At 41.7% G+C, this 22,087-nt stretch overlaps 1 protein-coding gene and 3 non-coding genes across 4 annotated transcripts; all 4 read left to right on the top strand.

Annotated features, from left to right (window-relative positions):
- The first annotated feature begins 9,422 nt into the window (after positions 1 to 9,422).
- CCT6A (chaperonin containing TCP1 subunit 6A) lies at positions 9,423 to 20,592 on the top strand. Its single transcript, XM_034752685.1, has 14 exons — positions 9,423 to 9,621; positions 9,898 to 9,961; positions 11,018 to 11,152; positions 11,892 to 12,065; positions 12,253 to 12,356; positions 13,562 to 13,672; positions 14,270 to 14,429; positions 14,694 to 14,776; positions 15,246 to 15,342; positions 15,786 to 15,933; positions 17,816 to 17,949; positions 18,907 to 19,009; positions 19,752 to 19,824; positions 20,236 to 20,592. Exons 1-14 carry the CDS (start codon positions 9,485 to 9,487, stop codon positions 20,306 to 20,308), a joined length of 1,596 nt encoding a protein of 531 aa, XP_034608576.1. The 5' UTR covers positions 9,423 to 9,484; the 3' UTR covers positions 20,309 to 20,592.
- Positions 11,561 to 11,692, top strand: LOC117867753. The gene has a single exon (XR_004643487.1). It is a non-coding gene; the product is annotated as a small nucleolar RNA SNORA22 (small nucleolar RNA).
- On the top strand, positions 13,279 to 13,414 carry LOC117867752. The gene has a single exon (XR_004643486.1). It is a non-coding gene; the product is annotated as a small nucleolar RNA SNORA15 (small nucleolar RNA).
- On the top strand, positions 13,997 to 14,128 carry LOC117867754. The gene has a single exon (XR_004643488.1). It is a non-coding gene; the product is annotated as a small nucleolar RNA SNORA22 (small nucleolar RNA).
- Positions 20,593 to 22,087: the final 1,495 nt, after the last annotated feature.

Below are 22,087 nucleotides of genomic sequence, written 5' to 3'. Positions count from 1 at the left end.
CCTCAAATGAGGTGGAGTACAACAGTTAAGAGCACAGCCTGCACAAGGAAGGAGTTGCTGGGTTATTCACAAGCAGGTGTTGTTTGGAAACAGATGAATATAAAGACCAGGACATTGCGCAGACGTATAGTGTATGAGATCTCAAAAAGAGTGGAAGGAGAACTGAAAACTTTGTCAAACTTCCAAGTAGAAGAGAATCAGGAACTATCACGTGTCTGGCTTTACTCCAGAGACCCATGGTTCAAGAGGTTATGTAATCTTCTAAGGCTGACAAAGATCAGTTGCACTGAGAAAAAAGAGAATCTACTAGCATAGATGCACTGAGGTTTGTGCAGTATAGACAGAAAAGGATGAATTCGCACAACTAAGATCAGTTAGGCCTATCTCCAGGTGAAAGATGCAGGTAAATCAAATTGGAAACGCCTGCCTCTTTCTAGCACAGCAACTCCTCACTTAACGTTGCCCCGGTTAACGTTGTCACGCTGCTGATCAATTAGAGAAGATGCTCGTTTAAAGTTGTGCAATGCTCCCTTATAACGTTGTTTGGCAGCCGCCTGCTTTGTCCACTACTTGCAGAAAGAGCAGCCTGTTGGAGCTAGCTGGTTGGGGCTTGGAACCAGGGTGCACCGGCAGCCCCCCTATCAGCTCCCCTAAGTTCCCTGTGTGGCAGCCGCCCAGCAGGCGATAATATCAATTGCCTGGCAGTTCAGCTGTCCCTCCCCCCACTGCTGTGTGCTGCTCTACCCTCTGCCTTGGAGTTGTTCCCAGGAGGGAGGGAGGGAGAAGAGGAGTGCTAATGGCAGGGTGTCCCCCTCCCCCGCTCATGTACCCCATCTCCACAGAGCGGGGGGGGGGAGAGGACGGGAGCTTGCTTGCAGCAGCTGCTGTCTCAACTTGCTGAGCTACAGTACTTAAAAAGGCAGTGTACTGGGGTCAGCATACTTAAAGGGGCAATGCACATTTCTCTCTCTCACACACACACGGCATATCTCTCTGTCTCTCCCTCTCTCTCTCTCTCTCACACACACACACACACACACAAGGTATGTGTCTCTGTGTGTGTGTGTGTCTCTCTCTCTCACACACACATATACACACACATATATATATATATACAGTGTATGTCCAGTCTCTCCCCTCTCTCTCTCTCTCTCACACACACACACATAGTGTCTCACACACACACACCGGCACTTTGGAAAGTGGAGGGAGTGGTGTTCTCCAGTGGGATAGTGTGGGTTCATCACCCCTTTCAGTTTGCAACCACTGCCATGCTGTGTCTCATCCCTCCATTTGTGCTGCCTTGTCGAGTGTGAGGCTACATTAACAACAATGCGTTAACCCTTGAGGGCTCAGCCGAGTGCTAGTTCATCATTTAGCAGGAAGGCATTCCCTGGGAAATATCCCACCCTCTGACTTCACCACCTCAACCAAGCTTCACAATCATCATTGCTGTGTACAGTATTAAATTGTTTGTTTAAAACTTATACTGTGTGTGTGTGTGTGTGTGTGTATATATATTTTTTTTTGTCTGGCAAAAAAAAATTCCCTGGAACTTAACTCCCCTATTTAGATTAATTCTTATGGGGAAATTGGATTCACTTAACATTGTTTCTCTTAAAGTAGCATTTTTTCAGGAACATAACTACAATGTTAAGCGAGGAGTTACTGCATTTGACTTCTGGAAGGAAGGCTAGACTTCTGACTCTGTCATTTCAACTTTGGAAAGGTTCTACGCAGCAAGCATTCACACAAGTCTGATAAGTGAATGGAAGAAGGTGGACAAAAAAGTGAAAGAAGAAAATGGGAAAGAGGAGAAGCCAGTGGAAAAGGAGAGATCAGAGAAGATTTAAGAGAAGAGAATAAAGGTTCAGAGAATCAGAAAGAAGAGCAAAGTAGAACAGTTGGGGGAAAGGAAAGACAACAATGAAGAGAAAAGAGGAACAAAGAAGGCAGTTTTCAGAGTGGTAGCCGTGTTAGTCTGTATCAGCAAAAACAATGAGGAGTCCTTGTGGCACCTTAGAGACTAACAAATGTATTTGGCCATAAGCTTTCACAGTGGCAAGGAAGGGAAAGTAGATCTTTCCACAACCATCTGGATTTGCCTGGACACTCAGAAGAAGCACTGGCAGTGGCACATACACAGTTTACAGATTTACTGTTACACAACCTAGCGGCGATGGAGCCAGTGGATTAGGACTAGCAGCTATGCAGTGCCAAATGTTATTGTTTAAAGAAAACAATTGAAATATTTCCAGTTTTCTGATCCTTTGAGGAAGAATGTTTTGTACATTGTGAAAAGCAAAACGTCTGATAAATAATACTTCAAGAGGAAAAAGGGAATGATGTTCAGAAGCCATGTGGTTTTCTGGCTGCGTTTATTTCTAGCATGATGTAACTAGGCATCGATTTGCCTAGTGAGATCGGAAAATCAACATCCCGATCTCACTTCACTTGTTATCATATGTTAGTTTTCAGAAGTGCTACCCATCCCCATCCCCATCCCCATCCACATTGGTACTTTTTATTGCATTTGCACTTGTTGCCATAAAAAAATGAAGATCAACTCAACCTTAGTGAAATAGTTACCAAAAGTACCTCCTTAAACTGCTCATTAGGGCTGTGGTGCACATCACAAACAGTATCTGGTGTTTCCCACTTTCCCACCCCCCTTCCTCTTCAGTGAAACTGTAAACGCCTTATCAATAGTAATGGACTGCACAAGAGGCCTGATTTTGATCTCACTTACACTGGTTTAACCCTCGTGTAATATCAATTACTTCAAAAGAGTTACTCCTTGTTTACATCTGTGTATGTGAGAACAGAATCAATCCTGAGATATTACTATATTCCCTTGGCAGAACTGAACCCTGGTTTGTGGAACAGGTGTGAAATTAACTCTTACTGTATTCCATTGTTTCTAGTGAACTAAAGAGAAATAAGAGTCAGGAGTAATTGGTTCTAGTCTCAACTCTGCCACGTACTGTGGGGCTTGGTCCAACTCCCACTGAAGTTAATGGGAGTCTTTCCCTTGACTTCAGCTGGTGCTGGATTGGGCTGCATGTTAGGATGAGGCAAAATACTTAATCTCTCTGTGCCTCAATTCCCCTATCTGTAAAATGGGAATACAAATACCTACCTCACAAGGTTGTTGTGAGGCTTAATTCACAATGCTAGAAAAGCACTTTGAGCTCTTCAAATGAAAGGAGCTATAGTTGAGCAAATTATTATTAGTAGTAATTACATTAAAAGACCAAATAATAGTCCTTGGGAGTTTGGGTGTACTAGTATCACTGAGCCTGCTTCAACTTGTTGATTTTCAGTTCAGCTTTAAAGGAAGCAATGTAAATAAATATTTGCATTTTGAATCAACAGATGGGTTACTTGCAACTGTCAGTTGACATTTGACAGCAATGCATAGGGGTAAATTGCTTCAAATACTTTATAAAAAATAGATGAGGAAAAGGCAAAGGAGACCAAATGAGATAGCCATAAACATAGGACCTCTCCAGCTTTTTGGGTAGTGCTTTCATCTGGCAAAGTGATGATGATTCCCCTCTATAGGATTGCATCATTCATTTATGCTCTTGTTGCAAAACCGGCACCTCACTGTCACTGCATCTGGTGTGAGAACACAATCATACCAACAACAACAAGAAATACCCAGAGGGTTTTGAAAACTAAATCCATCACATACTGTCTTTGCTAGAAAACAAATTGGGAGCAAGATAGATATGAGCTTTCAGAGAGACATTCCCTTCTAAACAGAGAAAAAAAACAGTCCTGGTGACTTACAGTATTGTACTGCCCGTGGCTGCTGTTGCTGCTGCTCCTGGAAACCTCCTGGCTGTGCAGGAAAAGAAATGATCAGCTGGGACCTTTGGTCATATATATACAAAGGCACGGACAGATCAGGAAGAAAGGTGCATTTTCTAAATAGCTCTTTATAATCTGCTGAATAAGCACGGCTACTTTTTTTTTTTTTTAATCGTTACATGCATGAAACTAGAGATGTTCAGCTGTTCGCTGACAGGCTTAGGAAAGAGAGGTGCAATCCTGCCCCCTTTGGAGGAGGAGCCCCTATAGCCCAGCCCTGCTAGCTCCCTGGTTGGCTAAGGATGTACCGGCACTGGCAGAGAGAGCATTGCAAGGAGAGGTGGAGGGGTTGCTCGTTTAATATGTCCCTCTGTGCTACAGAAATTTATGAGGGTTCTGAAGCCTCAGCAAAATGAACCAAAAGAGCTTGGCACAAAACCACAAAGAGGTGGGTGTAGGGATGCTAGGTGCCCTGGTCCAGGGTTACTATCCCTAGTAATGCAGAGTAATCCCCCAAGGAATACGATTACAAAGGCTGTCCCCTGAACTAAGGATAACTCAGTGTTTATATTTGTAACAGAAGAATTCTTAGTCAGTGGAGCTAAGCTGATTTACACCAGCTGAGGATCTGACCCATTAAATTGTCCAGCTTGGAGTTGAGGAATATCTCCATTCTCACCTGAATTGAGAGAGACATGGTACCAAAGAGATGTAAGAAGTATTGGTCTATTTGAAGATTAATGTAGCCCACTTCTAGGCTGGGGCTTTCACTAAATTAGCTTGGCCAGTTCAAGCACAGTTCAGATGAACTTGCTTTATACAAGGTTTGACAGGCCAGTGTAGACATCTCTGATACATATTGCACATGACTATGGAAACATAGGAAGGAATTGTGAGGTACCTGTGGAGATTTGGGGACAGATCCTCAGCTGATGTAAACTGATGTAGCTATGTTGGGATCTGCCCCATTGTGCCAAGCCTCCTGTAAGCCAAATCTGCCAGTGATTATTTTCCTGACTAGAAAAGCTAGATCTGGAGGATTTCTAGACCTTCTCATTTTTTAAAAAGGGATGTGTTTTAGTGAAGACCTGAAGTCAATGGGATTACTCACAATCTTAAAGTTAAGCACATGCCTAGGTACTTTGCAGTATCAAAACCAGAAGGCTGCTCAGCATCTTGCGGGATCAAGCCTCAACCTTTACACCAATATAAAGTTGGAGTGGCTCTATTTAGATCAGTGTGATCACTCCAAATTTACACTATTTTAAACAAATGTAGAAGATAGCGTATGGTCTTTTATATTGGCACTCCTGTGGATTTTCAATTAGAGGCTGAAATTATAATGGTTTCCAAAATTAGAGGGTGGATTTCTTTTTATGAATAATCTGGATTGTTAGTAGAGCTGTGTGGAATCTGGAATGTCCATTTATCGGAAATGGCATGATTTCAAAATTGGTTTTGTTCTGAATTGGAAAGAAACATTGAATTTCTAAATTTCCTGCAAAATGACATTTTCAACAAATTTTGATTCAGGTCACTGTACACATTTTGTTTAGCTAAAATGTAAACATTTTATTTCTATTTTAACGTTTTAAAATGTTATATTATAGTGTATAATGTAATCTAAAATACATTTTGAAACAAAGTTGTTTTTTAAATGAAAAATCAAAATGTTCCATTCAGATAAGGTTGAAATGCTTCTTTTCGAAGCTGAGGGTATGGGGGGAGTTAATTACATTTTGCCAAAATTGACACGTTCCTGCAGAATGTTTCAATTTGGATGAATCAATATTTTCCGGTGGTAAAGTATTCCATCAGAAAAATTTTGACTAGCTCTAGTTGTAACCATTAGTTAGGGAGCTTCAGGAAGCCAACAAAAAAAAACCCGGTCTCTCCTTTTAAGTTGGTTATTATATTCAAAGGCAGGAAAGCTGTTGTGGCTGATACAGCTCCATTTATTCACTTCTTGATGGGCAGTCTTGTGACTGGCATCCTTATGACAAGATTGTCAAGAGCCAGTCACACTTCATGCATCAGCTGTTTTGCAATTCTGGCAACCTTATTCCTCCAATTTATGTGGATTAGTTAAAGTCACAAGCTTTATCTGTGCCTCCTTCTATGTCATCCTTGTTGTTTAAAATATTAACAATATTTAAATAATCAGTGGTCAATATAAGCACCTGTGTGTAGCTTCTTGTGTCAGAGTACTCCTATGCCAGGACCCCCTATTGGAGTGACACTGACGTATCTAATGTCTAGTCTGATCCTGTTTATTAGTTTTATCTTTGTCAGGACATTGTGTTTTTAAACAGGCTTAGAAACAGTTTATTTTAACATGGGTTAATCACAATTTGATGCTGGACAAATTGAATCAGATAACGATGAGAGAAAATGGTTTCTACCCAAAAACCCAGTGGGGGTTTTGCCTGAGTAAGGACTGCATCATTTGGCCAACAGAATTCTTATTGCATACTTCAAGTAGAAATATCCCCCCTTTGGTTTCAATAGATTTAAGTGGGTTTAATAGACAGGTTTTCATCCATTTAAACATTATAGGGAAGTTCTTCAGTTGATGTAAATTATCACAGCACCACTGACTTCAATGGACAATTTACTCCAGCCCTTATATTTTTATTGTACATTAAAAATTAAATGCACAACAGTTCAACAACTGAAATGAAAATGAGCTATAAACCGACAGGTTTGCACGGCTCCCTAAAAGACTGCTGCAAAATGGGAGTTTAAGTGCCCTACAAATATAAAAGTAGTAATAAGAAAGAGTTGCTCTGCATACTCTGAAACAGCAGCCCCCAAATGTGTGGTCCGGGGAGGAAGCACAGAGAGTTTTGGATGGGATTCTCATTGGGACCTAGAGGAGTTAGGCACCCTCAATCCCCTTAAAAGTCATTGTGAATGGGACACTAACTCCTTGAGGCTCCTGAGAAAACCCCATTTGGTGAGAAGTGTAGATACTGACTTAAACTAAGGGCTGTCAGATTTCTTTTGAAGTTGGCTTTTCTTTCTGATAAAACATGTCAAAACTCTAACTAAAACAAAAAAGCGACTATGTTTTTTTCCTGCACTAAATCAAAGCCCCCTGTCTGAAATAGCTCCTGAGTGTTTGAACACTCTAGGAACCAGGGCTGGGGCAGGGCTAAACCAGAACGCCTTACAGATGGCTTCAGCCGTGACTTGGATTCATATCGACACTGACCCCTTTTTATCTATATTGGCAATACAACTGCCCCCTTTCCAGGGAACATCACAGGAAAAGATCATAGACCCAGGAGCGCCGCCAGCTTCTCTGCCGCCCTAGGCGGCGGAAGGTCCCGCCCCAAAATGCTGCCCCCCACAGAGGCGGCGGAAGGTCCTGCCGCCGAAATATCGCCGCGGTGGCCGCCCCCCAAATTGTAGCGCCCTAGGCGACTGCCTAGGTCGCCTAATGGGTTGCGCCGGCCCTGCGTAGACCTGGAAATTGCATAATATGAAGGATAGGGAGTGTGTGTGTGTGCACACATGTATGTGTGTGTTTGACTATATTGCCTGGTTGCATGCTACAGTTAGAGGCTAGGCCTGCTAATCATCATTAATCAAAGGTGCATGTCAAAATGTTTGGGTGCAATACTTGGACTGTGGAATTCTTTGAGGGAGAATATCAGAGATGTGTGGAGTCTCCTTTCATAGAATACAGGGCCGGCTTTAGGAAGTGCGGGGCCCGATTCGGAGTTTCGACGGGGCCCCGACAGGGATGACTAAAAAAAAAAAAACCACGTAAAAAAAAAACACGTGGGGTTTGTACTCACTGGGCCGCGCTCCTAGTCTTTGGCGGCGGGTCCTTCACTCACTCCGGGTCTTCGGCGGCACTGAAGGACCCACCGCCAAAGTGCCCCCAAAGATCCGGTGCGAGTGAAGGACCTGCTGCCAAAGACCTGGAGCGCCACTGGGTGAGTAAAAATTAAAAAGGTGTCTCTAGCCAGGGAAGGGATTCTCTGCCACTTGCCCCCCACTCTGGGCAGCCCTGCCACTGGGCGCGGGGCCCTCTTAGGCGCGGGGCCCGATTCGGGGGAATTGGTGGAATTGGCCTAAAGCCGGCCCTGATAGAATATCAGGGTTAGAAAGGACCTCAGGAAGTCATCTAGTCCAACCCCCTGCTCAAAGCAGGGCCAATCCCCACCTAAATCCCCCAAATTGCCCCCCTCAACCACTGAGCTATCCTTTGGAAGATATATGGAGCTCGAGATCCCAAAAAGCCATGTGTGCAGTCTTTCTCCAGGCCTGTAGCTAGACACACACCTAGTAGACAAACAATTAAAATTAGAATTCCAGGGGTCCCCTCTAACAGTACATTTTGAGATACCAAGTGCACTTTCCTGCATTTTAGAATATTTAATTTTTAAAAAGATGAATGCAATGACAAAGAAAGCTTACCTGGTATTTTTTATTTAGGGTTCTTCACTAGAATAACTTGTCAGCAGCTCAGCAAAACCACAGAGGTCCAAATATGCTGATATATTTCCCATTGATGCTCACACACCAACTGCATAAAAAACAGTCAAAAAGTCAGTAACCCAAGCAGGTTGTCACCTTCCATCTGCATAGAAACTCTTGGGCTCCCATACCTCTCTCTATCATTCACAACCAGGTCTCCCAAAACTCCCTTATCCTGCTCTCTCACCAGTAAGTATTGGCCAGATATAATTGTTAAATTGGTTTCAAAACACCCCACGGAGGACATTCAGTCTTGCCAGCTCTCGTGATTTTCTCGCAAGTACGCAAGTCTCACAATATTTGTTGTTTTTCTTAAAGCCCCAGCTCCTGAAATCCTGTGATTACCTGAGAATTTCAACTTTCATCTAAAACAAGCAAGTTTTGAGCCTTCATAGGTACAGAGAATATCTTGAAAAAGGGAACCCTAAGGTTCAGAATTCAAGGCAAATAAAAAGAAAAACTCTAATTTTATTATTTTTGAAATCTCAGGATTTTCAAGCAGATTTCAGTTTTTTGGAGCCTGACTCATGATTTTTGAACGTTGGGGACTGGCAATACTGGACATTTGTTTATTACTCTGAGCAGAACATCAAGGGTATAGCAGTAGCACTAAGAGCAAAGAAGACTGTTTGAAATATTGAGTTTATCTGTTATTAATTGAGCTAATTTAAATATTAATCCACTATTTAAAAAAATTGACTAATTTCTAACTCAGGCGAGTTTGTGATTTTAGTAACTGGGGGATTGTCATTGCTAACTACATCATATACCCATTAATGACCTAGAAGCATGTTAATTATTTGATTTGCATACAAAGAGCTATAACTGTGAGAAGCTATTTTGTGCATATTATGTTATTCATATAGTGAGAGTCCCAACTGTACAATGATTGTACAATAGTGAGATTTTACATATTAATGAGCTCTTGCGTATATTCATAAAAATACGCGCACGTGATTAATATGATTTGCATGTTAACGGCTTCCAACGGCCGCGAGGGCCGCTGCAGGGGGCGGGCACTGGGAAGGACCGACAAGGGAGCCGCCCAATGGTACTGCCGCAGGCTCGGGCTGGCCAATGGGATGCGGGCGGGCGAGGCCGGCGCGGCGGAGTGTTCTAGAAGGGAGGGGCGGCGACTCGGCGCCCTGGTTTCCTCTCTTTGCCCGGCCTCGCTGCGGAGATGTCGGCGGTGAAGGCGCTCAACCCGAAGGCCGAGGTGGCCCGCGCCCAGGCGGCGCTGGCGGTGAACATCAGCGCGGCCCGGGGCCTGCAGGACGTGCTGCGGACCAATCTGGGCCCCAAGGGCACCATGAAGATGTGAGACCCGAGGGAGGCGGGGGCCGGGCCGGGCGAGGCCGCGTGGCTGAGGCGGGTGTAGCGGGGAGGCCCGGTGGGGAGGGCAATGGGCGCCCTCGGGAGCCGCTCCCCGCAGTGACTGGCGGGTTCTTCGGCGCCCCCCCCCCATGCGGCGCTGCAGCGGTGGCCCGCGGCCATGCAGGCGGCCAGGAAGCCACGCGCTGGGGTGGGCCACGCGCAGGCCCCTGGGGGCCGGGGCCGCGCAGCCGCTGACGTTCTGCATTGTCCCTCTCACAGGCTGGTGTCTGGCGCTGGAGAGATCAAGCTGACCAAAGATGGCAACGTGCTGCTTCACGAAATGGTGAGTGCGGCCCTTTCCCCCCCCGGCCCCCCTGGGGCGAGCAGAGCGGCTGGAGCTGTGTGCGGTGGTGGTGGTGAACGGGGCTTCTCCTACAAGGGCTGAAGGCCGGGGTAGTTCGGGCAGATGTTCGCTCAATCTCATGCGTTGGCAACCATCAAGGAAAGTTAATCGTTCCATAGTCAAAATCTGTTGCCTCGTTGGTTTGTTGTTGACCGATCTGTTATATCTCAGACCTCAGAAAGGGTTAGATCTTTCATGCAGTATCCTGCCTGTTACTCTTAAATAAGCTGTTGTGGACCCAAAATTTATTTTGGTTCACATAACACGGGTATGTCTCTGAAGTCCCAGTCTTGCATCTGATCAGGGAGAGGCCTGCATTTCTATTGCAAACAGTAGGATTCTGGGCAGATGTACATGCAGAATTGAGGCCAAATCTAGGAAGTTACAGATGTGACCTTAAAAAAAAAATGTACTGGGCTGCATGGTAGGTGTGGTCCATGTGTCAGTTTCCACCACACACCTATTCATAACTACATTGTAGTTTCCCTGCTGCATGCTCAGTAAATGAAATATTACAGCAAACTTTCATTGTGCTGTACTTTACATCATACTTTTAAATGCTGTCTACTCTATGCTTATATGTTCCCTCTACTCCATTAAGGTTTATTTTAAGAAGCAGCACAGAAAAGTTATGTCCCTTTTCTTTTTCCCCAAGTCTCTGTCAGGCACATATACGTGGTCCTTTTAGAATAACTCGGCTGATAAGGACTTCTTAATGTTTGAAGAAACCAGTGCCATGCTTTGGTTCTTTATTTTCATTGCTTTTTTGGTCAAAACCAGTTATGCAAAGCCCATGACCACTATAGCTTGGTCTTTAAATGTGATTCTTTAATTAGATGGTGTCACATTAAACTGATAAAAACAAAATCATTCAGATGCACTATTGGTTATGAAAGGTAAGTTTTGGCCAGATATAATTGTTAAATTGGTTTCTGATAGTTACTCCCATAACAATTCAATTAGATTTATTGTTCAGTGTATTTTCTTTTTGTTTAGCAAATACAACACCCGACAGCCTCCTTGATAGCAAAAGTAGCAACAGCACAGGATGACATCACGGGAGATGGTACCACTTCAAATGTTCTGATCATTGGAGAGCTGCTGAAGCAAGCGGATCTCTATATTTCTGAGGTACGTATGAATTTTTCACTTTCATAAGAAAATGAGTGAACATTTTCCTTTGAGACTGTTCAGCATCATTGCAATTAATGTTTCATGTTCATAAAAGAAACTTCAGGTGTTACAGCTCTTCCAGAATGATCTTATTATGAGACACCTTTTATTGTGTGAATACATTGAGTAAAAAGTAAAACAGATGATGATAAACTAGCCAGGGTTGTGTTATTACAGGTTGAAACCACCTATGATGGATGCAGGATGTATCTTGTATCTACCATTTGTTTTTGACTTATTTCAATTTGGATTTAAAGCTCTTGTCTTTTAATTGTATGACACCAGGAGGCACCTTTCTGGAGTAAGAAATCATTGCTGGCAGTGTATGTGCCAGGAGACTTAGGTTGATACCTTTATTAATTCATGTTGCACAGTGAACACCCAAGTGTGCTTTGTAGTTCCCTTGGCTATAACTCTGTGCTAGAATAATCTGTACTTTTCCTCTGCATTAGAAGGAGTGCCTTTCCTTTTATATGTATTCAGAAGGACAGTACATTTTTCCCCTCTGTGTAGCATGCAAATTCTAACTTACTACAGTCTTACAGCACCAAAGTCATGGATATTTGTGGCATCCGAAGTTTGGAGATAACACTTCAAATCTCAGCTTTTCAAGTAAAACTAGTAAATAGGAGTTTTCAAGTGTGAAAAAATGTCCACTCATCCTTCTGTTAACTTTTTTTTTTTTTTTTTAAATTAGGGCTTGCACCCTAGAATAGTCACTGAAGGATTTGAAGCTGCAAAGGAAAAAGCACTTGAAGTTTTGGAGAAAGTCAAAGTAACCAAGGAGATGGACAGGGAGACACTTGTGGATGTTGCCAGAACATCCCTGCGTACTAAAGTTCATGCAGAACTTGCTGATATCTTAACAGAGGCAAGTGTGCATGTGTTGTCTATTATCTTGCCTTACTGTCCTTTCATGTCAAGAACTCCAGGTGTTCAACTTGTTCTGTAACTATATGGGGGAGGAGTGGGAATGTACAAAAGTTGGGGGAATACTGGGTAGATGGCTTTTTTTGAAGAATGCATTGTTTTTATGGAGGCATTCTCCTCTATTCCAGGCTGTAGTAGATGCTGTTTTGGCGATCAGAAAACCAGATGAGCCTATTGACCTCTACATGGTTGAGATTATGGAGATGAAGCACAAATCAGAAACTGAAACAGCGTAGGTAGCTATAAAATGTTGGTTATGCATTCTGTACTTAAAGGTTAATCATAGCTTGAAACTTAATTGCTTTAAAACAGTTGAAGATAACTTTAGGTAGTATGCCACCTCTGAGTCCCTTTGCCAATTTTTGTCAATTTACAATTGTATTTTCCTGTTTTTCTTACTGCTGTTTTGTTTGAAAAGAGGAAACTGACTACGCAGGGGAAAACTACAAAACTGATTAGTAGCAAAGTATTGTCAGAATTACAAAATAAATTACAGGAAAAAGGTTATTTTTCAGTTTATCTCTGTTATGATAATCTTCTAACAGGCCAGGAGGGACTGGACACAAGTGAGACTAAATCTTGTCCCTTTATACTGGAGAATCTGACTGTAGTGTTCTGATACACTTTTTTTGAACATCATTATCACTACAGATTAATTTCAAGTATAAAATGTACATTCGGTACGTCTGCTGTATATAAATGTTAACTTTCAAAGATTGTTTTAAAATAGTTGTCAGTGTGAAAAACATAAAGTGTCTTATTCCTTTTTAACTATTCCATCTCTTTTGGAATGCAAGTCCACTTCCAGTATAGAAGTGAAAGTTTTAGGTAACTAATCAAAAATGGAAGGTGAACGGAAATCCAACTCTCCACCTTTTGCACCTGAAGAAGTGCACCTTTTGCATCTGAAGGAAGTGGTTTTTACCCACGAAAGCTTATGCCCAAAGAAATCTATAAGTCTTTAAGGTGCCACCGGACTCCTTGTTGTCTCCACCTTTTGTGACTCTACAATATTGGCCGCACAGGGTGGCTCCTAATGTGTCTTAAGTGAAGATGTATAAAATCTTATCAGAATTACATCTTAAGAGAATCGTAATGCTTCAGAATTCTTTGAAATTACAAAAAAAAAAAAGTAGATATGTTTAACTTCAATGGCATGGATGAATTCTGCATTGTCTTCTTCAGTAGCTAATGCAGTCAGACACTATGCTAGAGTATATTTCCTTTTCACTTATTCCTAATGGTATGCTTTGTGTAAAGTTGGCATGTCCATACAAGTAGGATACATGATCCAATGAATTCTTAATATGACAGTATGGTAAGTAATCTGTTTAATCAACCATGGTATTAGTTTTATGACTACTTTTCAGGGAAACAGAAGTTTCCTACCCTGTGTATAAAGGATTTCTTACAGATAATCTTTCTGACTTTTTACAGGCTGATTAGAGGACTTGTTTTGGACCATGGTGCTCGTCATCCTGACATGAAGAAAAGAGTGGAAAATGCTTACATCCTTACTTGCAATGTATCACTAGAATATGAAAAAACGTAAGTAGTCACCAGTGAGACAAGGGAAGAAATATACCTAACTCTGGCAATGTGAATTAATATTTGCATATATGTCTTAAACCTTTTAAGAGTACTGAGAGTAATAAATATTTTAGAATATCCCTTTATTTAAAAAAAAAAAAATTGAACTAGCCTAGTTTTGTGTAAAAGGAGGAAATGAAGTCAAATGTTTCACTCCAAAGTAGTGGAGTGATGAATTGGCTTTTGAGGTGGGCTGGATTGTGGACACATTAGCATAATAGTCCCTTCTGTTGGCTCACTGAATGACAGGAAGTCTCCCCTATGCCTTCAACACGTCTTACATTGCAGAATGAACACCCAAGTATACTTCATAGTTCCTTTGGTATAACTCTGTGCTAGAATAATTCTGTGCTGTACCTCTGCATTGGAAGGAATCCTTTTCCTTTTACATGTATTTAAAAGGACTGTACACTTCTTAGTCCTGTACTATAATTTTAGCTAATTGAGGTCTTAACTGAAACATACAAGTTAAGTCCTCTTCTGATTTTAAGATTCTGCTATTTTAACATTATAGAGCACTAGTAGTAATGTTGAACAATTTCTTTTTCTATTCAGAGAGGTGAGCTCGGGATTCTTTTATAAGAGTGCAGAAGAAAGAGAGAAGTTAGTAAAAGCTGAAAGAAAATTCATTGAAGACAGAGTGAACAAAATCATCGATTTGAAAAAGCGAGTCTGTGGTGATTCAAATAAAGGATTTATTGTGATCAATCAAAAGGTGAGATAAATGAGAATACAAGGTAACTGGAAAAATTATCTAAAAATGTTGGTATTTTTGACTGGCCTGATGCTTTGTTTTATGTTAACTGTGTAGGCTTCTTCAGACAAGCCTTAGTCAGGCTTGGTCAGCAGCGTGTTTTCAGATACATAGCATAGCTCCCACTTAGATTCAGTTCATACTGAAGAAGAGTTTGGTACTTAGTGCCGGACTGAATCTGTTTTTATTTATTCCTAATGTGTACTTCTCTCTGTTTGTTTATAGGGAATTGACCCATTTTCCTTGGATGCACTTGCAAAAGAAGGAATAGTAGCTTTGCGCAGAGCAAAAAGGAGGAACATGGAGAGGTCAGTTCTTGGGGAAAGAATAGAGATTTTTGTTACAAACTTTCACTCTATCCATTCTTAGTTCATTGTATATTTTCTTTCAAAACTGAAGTAAAATATCCTGTTAGCGCAAGCACATACACTTCGTACAGGAGTAAAAACTGTCAGTTCAGTATAAATCATGGAGAATCCTGACACGAGACTAAAACTTGCAGTAAGCTTTCAACTCATAGTAGTGTAGAAGAGGCTTGAAATGTTTTAAACTTGAACACTAGGAAATAATCACCTGAATAAACAATCCTTAATATCTTGAAATACATTCACAAATAATGAGGCCAGCCTATATGTTATAATATATTTATGGCATGGTGTGAAAAGCATCTTCACTCAGGACTATTCAGGCAACTGAGATTCTCTAGCTTATTTTCACTTACATTTATTTAAAAAAAAGTAATATGCTTTTAAGTGTTTTATGTACATCCTTTTTCAGATTGACCCTTGCTTGTGGTGGTATGGCTATGAATTCTGTGGATGACCTCAATGCTGACTGTTTGGGGCATGCTGGTCTTGTCTACGAGTATGTACTGGTGCGTAAGACCTTGAGTTTGTAACCAAGGCTAAATTAGATATTCCTCTGACTCCTATCTGGTATCTGTAGCAATCTTTTCAGTTCAGGCTTTGTTGATTCTGCTACTTCTAAACATATGGAGGTCTTTGCCTACATTTAGGCGCCCATGAAAATTCATTGAGAAGTTTGAGAGCAATAATGGAAGTCTCCTAAAAAGTCACTGGAACTTCTTCCCATTGCTCCTTGTCATGTCATGTGTAAACATTTTGCCTAGATGATGAGACAAACATCTCCCCTTCTATCTCTCCTCCCCTCCTGAAAGGTCCAGTACAAAATTAATTATCTGAATAGCTCAGATGCACTCTTGAAAAATTTTTCATTTAGTGAGTTACATGGATATGCTGTGGGGCTTTTGTTAAGCAAAAATGTGATATTAGAAACTTGCTGCTTATTGGCATATAGGGTGAAGAGAAGTTTACCTTCATTGAGAAATGTGACAACCCTCGCTCTGTTACCCTGTTGATCAGGGGGCCAAATAAACATACACTCATGCAAATCAAGGATGCAGTAAGAGATGGGCTACGTGCTGTCAAAAACGCTATTGATGATGGTAAGTCTCCTGGTAGTTTTATTACATTTAATGAGGTCTTATGAGGCACATCTTGAAATGTGCAAAATATACCTGCCAATGGACATCTATGTGCCTGTATTTTTCTATTGAGTAGTATGGATAAATTGTTAGCTTTTGTTAGTAGTTTATATGGACACTGTGCTAAAGCACACTTCTATTTGAAGTGTTCCCAGTGCCTTGCTATTTTTAAAGTGGGTATATAGGAAAGATGGAGACACACATTTGGTCAGTTATTGTAACTTTAGTTACATGTTAGGTGACAAAATTAATAACCTTGTGTTGCCTTTCTCCAAGAAAGGGAATAAGTATTATTAAATGTTAACAGTAAGTTAAGTTTCAGAGTAGCAGCCGTGTTAGTCTATATCCGCAAAAAGAACAGGAGTACTTGTGGCACCTTAGACTAACAAATTTATTAGAGCATAAGCTTTCGTGGACTACAGCCCACTTCTTCGGATGCATCCGAAGCAGTGGGCTGTAGTCCACGAAAGCTTATGCTCTAATAAATTTGTTAGTCTCTAAGGTGCCACAAGTACTCCTGTTCTTCTTTTTAGTAAGTTAAGTGCTGCAGTTAAAGTTGCTGGAAAACTCCATTAGTACAAGATGCTCTAATCACTACAGGAAAAACTATTAAAACTTTAGATCTGATTAAAGTCAATGCTTGTGGAAGTGGGGAGAATAAAAAATACATACCCATAGTTGCAAGGTGTATGCCCACATTTATTTGCGGCAGCATGTAGAGTACAGACACTGCACACCCAGCTAGCACAAGTATAAAGAGCAGTGTAGACAGTGAAGCACTGCTTGGCTGAGTAGAGACCTGCCAGAACCCTAGATCATATACCCTACATGGATCTCTACACACAGTGCCTCCATAGCTAAAAGCAGTGTAGACATGTAGTGTCCCACTACTTCCCTGCAACAGTGAAAGGCTTCAGCAATGGGGAAAAGCTCTGGCAGGCTTTTCCTGCTGCAAAGAAAGACTTTGGCAGCTCTCAGCTGCTGCCCCCTCTCTTTCTCCTCCTCCTTTCTCTATCCTCCCCCTGCCAGGTGTAGCTACATATTGCAGTGTGGATGCGGCCTATTTTTCACTGCTGTGCGTAGCTATATGTATCCTACGTGCCTCTGAAAGTATAGAGGAGGGCTAGGAAAGGCTTGCCCCTCCAGTCATCTAAAGGTTTATTACTCTGCATCACCAGTCTGGAGTTCCTGCTGGGAAGTCTCATTAGAATAGCATTTCTTATCCGTGGAAATAATGAACCAATAACTTGTTGTTCAGAAATCTGTTTAAAATATCTTGAGTTAGTATATATGTATGGTGTTACAAAAACTTGAGTTTTATTCCAAGAAAACTGCAGAATTGCTACTTCTCTTCTATTCCAAACTCCATTTCAGAGGGAAGGAAAAAATAGTGAAACAAAGTGGCTCTCTAGATGGTTTAACTAAAAATGACACATGAGAACTGTGAACTATTAATGTAAAAACCTTTTACTACATGTAGACTGTGCTTTACTTAAATTACTTCATGTAATACTACTAATCTTGGCTTGTGTAGAATATTATTGGTTCTTCTGCTGTCTTGCTGAAATGTCTACAGTTGGCCTAAAACATAACTGCTATCAATATTTTAGATAGCCAGCCATATCTTGGCATGTTTTAGTGAATATGGTAGAAACATACAGGCTTTAGTTTTAACTTCCTAGCTTTCTTTCCACCCAGTAAAAGCTTGGAGCTCTTTATTACAGTCAGCAACTCTTAACTGACCTCTTTGCCTCTGTGGGAGCTTCGTGACCACTAACTTAACTTATGTTGTCTAATTGTTTGTTTGATATGGCTGTACACTAGTGTGTGTTATCTCTTACAGGATGTGTAGTTCCAGGAGCTGGTGCATTAGAAGTGGCAATAGCTGATGCTCTTGTGAAACATAAGCCCAATGTAAAAGGAAGAGCCCAGTTTGGAGTTCAAGCCTTTGCTGATGCTCTGCTCATAATTCCTAAGGTATAAAAGTACTCGTGGTTAAAGTAATAGTTTCAGAGCAGTTATAACGTGTAGAAAATTATACATGTCTTAGCAGTAGTCCACTTCGCTGAAGAGCCTTTTGCCAGAGGACAGACATGAGTAATAAATATCTTGAACTGAAGACAAGAATGTATATCAGAGGTGGGGAAACTATGGCCCGCGGGACCCACCTGTCTGGCTCCTGAGCTCCTGGCCCGGGAGGCTAGCCCCCGGCTGTTCCCCCACAGCCTCGGCTTACTGCGCCACTGGCGCAATGCTCTGGGCAGTGGGCTTGCAAGCTCTTGCCAGGCAGCATAGCTGCAGAGCTGTGGCCTGACCCGGTGCTTTGTGGTGTGCAGTGGCATGTCTGGCTCCAGCCAGGCGGCACAGCTGCCTGTCCTGGTGCTCTGGGCAGTGCGGCTGTAGTGCCGCCAGCCACAGGTGCTCTAGGGAGCAAGGTAATGGAGCAGGGGGGGTTGGATAGAGGACTGGCGAGTTCAGGGTGATGGTCGGGGATGGGGGTGTGGATGGGGGAGGGGAACAGGGGTTGAATGGGGTCAGGGGTCCTGGGGGGCAGTCAGGAATGAGAGGAGGGGTTGGGTGGGAGGTCCAGGGGTGGTCAGGGAACAGGGAGGGGTGGATGGGGCGGGGGGAGCATCAGGGAGCGAGAAGCTGGGGGCGTCAGGGGCCAGGCCATACCTGGCTGTTTGGGGAGGCACAGCCTCCCCTAACAGGCCCTCCACACAATTTCGGAAACCCAGTGTGGCACTTAGGCCAAAAAGTTTGCCCACCCCGATGTATATCCTTCCTCATTTTTGTCTGAGTTATACAGGCAGGGGGATGTGTTGGGAGATATGGTAGAGACTAACAGTTAATTATGCACTGTCTGTAGATTGTTTCATAGCTTAAGTTTAATACATAAAACATGCTCTTCCTCCTCCCCCCCCCCCCCCCAAGGTTCTTGCTCAGAACTCTGGCTATGACCCCCAGGAAACACTAGTTAAAGTTCTGGCCGAATATGCAGAATCAGGACAACTTATTGGAGTTGATCTGAACACTGGTAAGAAACTTTAAAATATGTTCTTTAGACAATTGGGGTTAAATAATTTTTCACTTCGAGCCAGCAAAGTGATGCTGTTCCTGTTGAGGGAAATACAGAGTTGTTTTTTTAATGTACAGCAAGTTTTTCATGCTTTAGCTTCCAAAGATGTTTCAGGACTAGCGGACTTGTTGTAAGACCTGATGGTTTTTCAATCAGCAGCTTCTTTAGTTGATTAGATTACTAGAAGAATACTTCTTCACTCATGATGAATAATACTTAACTTCAATATAGCTTTATGCAAGAGAATTAATTAACTGACTTGGTTAGCCATTATTCCCCATTTGGAGGCTCAGACAGACTCATTTACAAAATGTATTTTTCATTGTAACATATGGGGCACACAAAGGTGAAGGCCAGCGTTTAGTATGAAGTAGGAGATACTCTGGTTTGCCTCTTGGTGGCAGCAGCAAATGTTGTTTTGCCAGTAGCTGGGAATGGGCAACAGGGGATGGATCACTTATGATTACCTGTTGTGTTCATTCCCTCTGGGGCATCTGGCATTGGCCACTGTCTGAAGACAGGATACTGGGCTAGATGGACCTTTGGTGTGACCCAGGATGGCCGTTCTTATGTTGGGGGGCGAGGGGGAGGAATGTTAATATCTTGTGATTTCCTACTTTCTGTAACAAGATATTAATGTAGTTCAAAAAATGCTAAAATGTATCACTTGCCTTCAAGGGGATTTATTTTGTATTCCCAGGTGAACCAATGGTGCCGGCAGCAGCTGGAATTTGGGATAATTATAATGTCAAAAAACAACTACTTCATTCGTGGTAAATTTTTTGTTGTAATTTTAAACTAAAATAGGCTTCCATTGTTAATGGTCAAATTTGATGGATTTATATGGGATGGGTTAATCTTTACTATCTAAAGCTGCAGTGTAGAAATAAAAACACGTGAGTACAATAGTTATATAAAAATGACTAGTCATTTTTATCTGTTTCACCTCTGTCCTCCATAGAGAAATGAAACTTCTTAAATAAGCCCCAGATTGGTTTTTAAGAACTTACAGAATGACATTTCAACAGCTGGTGTATGAGTTATAAACAAAACTCCATAATCTATGGGAGTGGGTGTGTATGAGGTGGGGACTGAGCGGGGAGATGCATGCATTTGGTACTCTGGTTTGGATGAACTGTAGAATAATACAGAAGTTTTGACCATCAATGTTTTGATCTTTCTAGCACGGTGATCGCTAGCAACATTCTTTTGGTTGATGAAATTATGCGAGCTGGAATGTCATCTCTCAAAGGTTGAATTGAATCTGCCCTCAACTGTGATGGTAGCCTTGAATAGGGAGATGCCCCTATGAAGTAACTTCAAAAAAAAAAAAAAAAATCCAGCTAAAGGCATTATTTTCTGCAGCTTCCAATGGATCTTCACAGTAACAGAAGTAGCTCTCTTTGGAGTAAACATGGCCACTCTCAAATATTAGCACCTATTCAAATACTAGGTTCTAAAATCAGTTATTTATTTTTTTTCTTAATTGCACTGAAATGTACAACTTAGTCTTTTTACCCAATAAACAGTTCTGTTCTGTGCTTATCTTGTAATGTTATCAGTTACTTAACATCTGTCTTGGTTGGGATGGCTAATTTTCTGGGACAGGTCAATGTAGTTATGTAATTGTCAACTGGGAGGAAATGTCTCTTCTCAGAATTCACTCATCTGTACACCACCTTTCTGGATATTGCTTAGAATACCCCAGGCAGGGATGACTTTCTGTGGCTCACATACTCATGCAGATTGGATTGCACCAAACTTTGTAGTTTGAAAGATTTGCTGGGCTGGAGAGTCTCCACAGGGTTTGTGAAGAATACCTTTTAGTTGTCGGGGAGGTAATATTTTGTGTGGAACACTGGACTGGGTGGGAGTCAGACCTGGATTCTTTTCCTAGCTATGGTGCTGATTTAGCGCAATTATGTCACCTCTATGCATCAGTTTACCCCACGCACACTTTGTAGATAGGGAAACAACACCTTCATTTGTAAAGTGATATGAGATCTATACATGGAAAGCTATACATATTTATAGGCATAATCCTTCCTTCTAATTTAATTAGCAATGTATAATGGTGATCTGCAATCCAGTGTGATTTTAAAATAGTCCACAAACTTGCTGGTGAGTTCCTAGAGTATTGTTTTGATTTTATTGGCAGAATCTGGTAATTCAGATGTGAATTCACCAATGACACAAGCTGCTTTAGCAGCAGCTTGAGGACTTTAGGGGGAGGGATGAACAGGAACTGTTTGACAATAGTCAAACCTTGAACCAGACCCAGCTACAATTCCATCAAAACTTCAAGTATATGAACAACTAGTTGGGTTATGGTTTCCTGATATCACTGGAACCTACCACTGGTAATGTCTCTTGGATTTTCCACATTACAAAACTTCTAGCTTCAGTCTTGCATGCCTTTTTGTTTAACAGTGATCAAGAAATTTTGAACTTCTCTCAACTCTAGCCATGCTTACTGATTTCTCCATTCTACTATCTTAGTATATATTTTTTTACTACTACATTTGTTTTTTTCTGAATATGGGCATTGGCCTGATAATTCCTTGCGCACCCAAATGTCCCAAAACATGGAGCATGGGTGAACAAGGAATACAGTATGAGGCCTACTGAGTAAAAGCAAAGTCCTGAAACAATATCTTATAACACTAGTCATAAATCACTACCTGAGGAATCAGTCTTTGGAGAGTTGAGTTAAAAAGCAAGCTGCTGTAATCCTTGTGTGTGTAAGAGCTCCCAGAGGCTCTAAAACAGCAACATTTCCTCTGCAGAAAATCTCAACATATTTCAGTAAGAATAGATTCAAGATATTCCTCTATAAAGACTTATCTGCAAGTGGAAACACCATCCCCTCTTGACTAGGGCAGGTAGGGTCACCAGTGCTTTCCCCATTTAAAGGTACACAATATAAGGGCTAGTCACCTTCCAAAAAAAAAAAAAAGGAAAAACTGTTCCAAGATCTACACCCTCTGTATGACCGTCTGCCTCGATGGAAGCCTACCGTCACATCCCCTGCCTTTT

Source organism: Trachemys scripta, chromosome 18 (assembly GCF_013100865.1).
Source record: "Trachemys scripta elegans isolate TJP31775 chromosome 18, CAS_Tse_1.0, whole genome shotgun sequence".
Lineage (NCBI taxonomy): Eukaryota > Metazoa > Chordata > Testudines > Emydidae > Trachemys > Trachemys scripta.
Note: the sequence above shows the minus strand (reverse complement) of the source record. Positions and strands in the feature narration are given on the sequence as shown.

Bases quoted from the DNA above. Each gene is read 5' to 3' on its own strand.
- CCT6A (XM_034752685.1), top strand. From the start codon at position 9,485: ATGTCGGCGGTGAAGGCGCTCAACCCGAAGGCCGAGGTGGCCCGCGCC. The intron at 11,153-11,891 runs GTACGTATGAAT...TTTTTAAATTAG, and splicing joins CGGATCTCTATATTTCTGAG to GGCTTGCACCCTAGAATAGT. The intron at 12,066-12,252 runs GCAAGTGTGCAT...CCTCTATTCCAG, and splicing joins TTGCTGATATCTTAACAGAG to GCTGTAGTAGATGCTGTTTT.